Source organism: Puntigrus tetrazona, chromosome 9, assembly GCF_018831695.1.
Source record: "Puntigrus tetrazona isolate hp1 chromosome 9, ASM1883169v1, whole genome shotgun sequence".
Taxonomy (NCBI): Eukaryota; Metazoa; Chordata; class Actinopteri; order Cypriniformes; family Cyprinidae; genus Puntigrus; species Puntigrus tetrazona.
This window is the reverse complement of record NC_056707.1, coordinates 12,809,152-12,813,464: the sequence shown is the minus strand read 5'-3', so window position 1 is coordinate 12,813,464 and position 4,313 is coordinate 12,809,152. Positions and strand designations below refer to the sequence as shown.

General features: G+C 39.8%; 1 protein-coding gene across 1 annotated transcript in view; it reads right to left on the bottom strand.

Moving 5' to 3' along the window:
- Positions 1 to 1,989: 1,989 nt before the first annotated feature.
- LOC122351846 (serine/threonine-protein phosphatase 6 regulatory ankyrin repeat subunit B-like) overlaps positions 1,990 to 4,313 on the bottom strand; it is a 22,186-nt gene continuing 19,862 nt past the window's right edge. Inside the window, 4 exon segments of the mRNA XM_043249204.1 lie at positions 1,990 to 3,365; positions 3,367 to 3,418; positions 3,725 to 3,816; positions 4,038 to 4,117. Coding sequence (XP_043105139.1) covers positions 3,176 to 3,365; positions 3,367 to 3,418; positions 3,725 to 3,816; positions 4,038 to 4,117 — 414 coding nt within the window. The 3' untranslated portion in view covers positions 1,990 to 3,175.

The window sequence follows — 4,313 nt, the reverse complement described above, 5'->3', positions numbered from 1 at the left end:
AATCTTCTAAGATTAAATTTCAGGTTTTATGTATATAAATACATATTTCCTAATAGTCCTCGCTTTGCAACAGGGAAAACTTTTTCACCAAATTAGCATATTGACCTAGGATAGGTAGTTATGGCTGCTTTTAGATACTGAAAGACTAGTGACTTCAATTTCTTGCATAATTCCTTTCGTGCATGCACGGAGGAAGAGACCGGTCTCTCGAGGAGAGGCGCGCTATTTAACGGCAGCGGTGACGAGGCTCAATCCACTTCAGGTGTGCCTCGTCACACGCCGCCAGACCTGTCCAATACCACGCCCCTCCTCTCAGACACGCCCACTCCCGTCGGGAGCCTGGTGAAGGGCGGCGAACAAAGGACGGGGTGATGATGACAATCAAGGGGAGGAGCAGCCGACTCGTCACAATATATATAGTTAAAAATAAAAACTGGACGGTGTTCTATGGTGTGACAGTAAAGATGTTAAAAAAAACTTAACTTATGTATCTTCATTCTTAGAGCTGCAAATAGCATGAGCGGAATATCTGCAATGTGTTTTTTTTCTGTCATACCATAGGACACATTGGTATGTCAACTACTATACAATAAAAAAAAAAAAAAGTAAATGCAAAATGATTTTTATACAATAGTTTTTTTTTATATTCTTTCTCTTTTTTTTGTACACATGCAGTACACATACAGAGTCCAGCTTTCTAAAAAGACATCATTAAAAAGACTTTTGATAATCAGGAAGAAAACAGGTCTGTACTTTTAATTTTTGTAATAAATTGATTTTCAAATGGATAAGAAAACAGACTACACAAAACGTTGTTAAAACATTTTATATAATAGTCGTACAATTTTATAAAAGAAACTTGAGCCGACAAAGAACCTTCAACATTGGAATGGAGGAAACCGTAATCTAGATTGTCACACATTTCAAAGCTTTTTTTTCTGTTATAATACTGTTTGACTCATTCTTCTGCATCCTTTCACTCACAATCCATCTCATTTATGAAAAGAATTCAACCATGTGCTTCCTTTATAAGACAGTTGTGTGCAAGTTTTGCTCTGGTGATGATAATGTCCATGAGCTGATATGTACAAAGACTGTTTTCTATTGTAAATCACACACTCGTAGGCACAAACATCAGGACTTGGTAAAAAAAACAAAAAAACATCGGCTTACGATTGGCAGGTGTGACCCAGACTTATCTTCACATTTTCAGACTTCCATTACGCTTCACTACATACATACAAACAAATACTGACGTGATCTAACAAACTCTGAAAATGCAGAACAAGGCACTGGACACGGTGGAGAAACTGGCACATTGTGGACAAAGGCAAACAGACAAATGGTGGTTTACATTTTCATTTTAAATTTGTTTTGGAAAGTTTCTCACTGGCGAGATATTAAAACACCGTCTTCGCTGAAAGCTCTCAGTCCTTTGAAGCAAGAATCAAATAATTAAAATCAAAAGCAAAGAAACAGACTTGCAAACACTCCCCCAAAGCATATTTAGAAATCTGTGTTCAAAAAGGATTGATATTCAACCAGTGCAAGTGAAAATTATTTCAGAAGGAAAGAATGAAGAAGACTGTGATATTTATTATTAATTATAGTCCTAGATCCATTTTTAAACAAACAGTTTACCTCAAATTCACAAATCTGTCATTGTTTACTTGCTCTCATATTACTTCAAACCGCTGCTCTTTCCGCTTCTGTTCANAAATTTAAGTTATTATTCACTGATAAACTTATCTTCGGTGAGCTGTTACATGCTGGGACCAGTCCAATTACTGAACAAATCATTCTTTTGAATTGGTTCTTTTTGATAAATTGGTTGATTTGTTCACAATTCTGTTCATTTCACTAACAGCTCACTGAGGGGAAATATAATCAGTGGATTACAGCCTTACATTTGGCCTCTTTCTCACACAAAGCTTTCTATGACTGCAGAAGAATACAGTACGTAGCTCTTTTGGAGGTATTTATTTGTCATTTTTGGAGCTTGGCAGACGATAGCATCGGTGTGTGGAAAGAGCCACATTAAGATTCTCCAATAATTTTACTTTTGTGTTCCACAAAAAACAATGACACGAGTAAACAATGGCAGAATTATAATCTACAGGTGAACTATTCCTTCAGACACCCATTTACTCCTATACGTAAGTGCATACAACTGTAGTACCATTGTTATCTAAATGTTAATAAATATCGGTACAGGCTTGAAAACATCCTGGTTGACATGACATGCTACGCTCTCTCACTAGAATTTAAAATTCAACCTGAATAGAAGTATTATTTGAACACTGTCTCTATGTCTGAGAAGGAACCGAGTGGCAAAGTGTCACTCTCCAAAAGCGTCAAACGCAAGTTTAGACCATCAAGGCCTAGAAATTTAGTTTTCTCAATGGAATAAAAGTGCTCTTTTTGCAATATGAATCTTAAGAGCCTTCTATTCACATGTCAGATATAATGTGTAAAGTACGACTTCGGAAATGCAGAACTTGTGTTGCATTTTTCATCATTTCACATTAAGTCTAACTAGTCTTAAAACTGAAATACACTACGCAACTTTTCCAATCTCAAAACATTTTTAAATGGCTGATAATCACACACCATTAGAATTTCAAGTCGTTCGAACACAACAAAATTACACGGAAACGTGCGAGATGTCAAATCTGCGATGCAAAAATCAGGGCAAAAATCTGTGGAAAAGTTGTGTGGTGTATTCCAACCTTTCTTACAAATAAATATTAAGTGAGGTTGGTAACAGTGACACCAATTCCCCCTGTTGTTCCAAAAATGTGATTTCTTGTTTCCTGATTGGTCCCACAGTGACAACATGGGTGAAATGAGGGTGACTTCACCTTGTTCTTCCACAGGGTTTGTGCTTTCAAAAATCCACAGATCAAGACACACCACTCCGCACATTACATCATCATCGTTCAAGTGTGAGAAGTCAGTCGACATTTGGCAATCCAACATCAATCAACCTGTGTTAAAGTGATTAAAATGGCTTTCGAAAAAATCTCCTGTGCAAACAAATGTGTCAGAACAAAAGCGTACCGTGTGTGCTATATGTCATAATCTCTTGTTATAGAGGCTGAGCTCCATAATCAAAAATCTGTACAACTTCTGTAAGGTTCAAAACTACGACCGGCGCATTTAAAAGGAGCCGGGGTCAAAATGTCTCTGAGTCTGAGTCGTTTTCGGTGGTCGTGCCCTCACTGGAGGGGCCGGAGGGGTCCCTTGGACTGCGGGGGCCTTGGGGGCTCTTGGCCTGGCGGGGCAAAGATTTCAGCAGGGAGCCTGGCGAAGGAGCTCCAGAGCTGCAAGGGGAGCAGAAAGGCATCATGGTAGCCAGAATGAGCCAGGCAGTCAGCCACTTCCCTGCTGGGAGCGCAAGCCAGAGCAGGGGTGAGACCTGCGGGGAAAGACAGCCAAAGAGCGAGAGAGACAGGAAAGGGGACAGGAAAGCAGAAAGAGGTAAAAGGAGGGATGGAGCAGCGGAACAAAGGGACAATGGTGGAGAGGCAGTGGACGAAAGCGGCATTCCATTAGTGCCCCACTAGATAGGCAGCCGGACACATGGTCAGGGCGCAAAAGGGGACACACGTGACATCGTAAAAGCTATGAAACACGGCCACAACTTTCAGACAGACAGAGAGATGCACATACACTGACAACGTGAAACCAAACAAGCTGAGATTTTAGTTTCAGGAAGACGCACCATTCTCATCTAGCACTTGAACACTGGCCCCACGAGAGAGCAGCTCTTGCACTGTCTGCTTCATCCCGCTGCGAGCAGCCAAATGAAGAGGTCTGAGGAAGTAAACGAGAAACATGTGAGCAAAAATTGCTTCTAAAATAATGCATAAGAGCAGGGCCCTAGCAAAGTCAAGGTCACTGGTTTGAATCCCAGGGAATGCATGAACAAATCAAGAGTGTTCCTCCTTAAATGCAAAGCAGTGCATGTTGTTTTGGATAAAGGCATCTGCCAAATGCATGAATGTGAATAAAATATGTACTATACTGCATCTCACGTTTGCAGTGCAGTGTTTGTAGCGACGAGGGCAGAGTCTGGAAGTTTTCCAAGAATGAGCAATGCACATTCCTCCATTCCCTGGATAGAGAGCAAGAAGAAAGAACAGGAAAATCATCTTTAAGGAGACCTCAAGTTATACATTTTCAAAAATACGGTTTGCTGTGTGAGACTTTATATCTGCCACAATTTGAAATATGCATGTCTGCACTTCTTAAAATGTGGAAATTGTAACACTGTTTTTAAATAAGGCCAATTAAAAAAAAAAAAAATATAT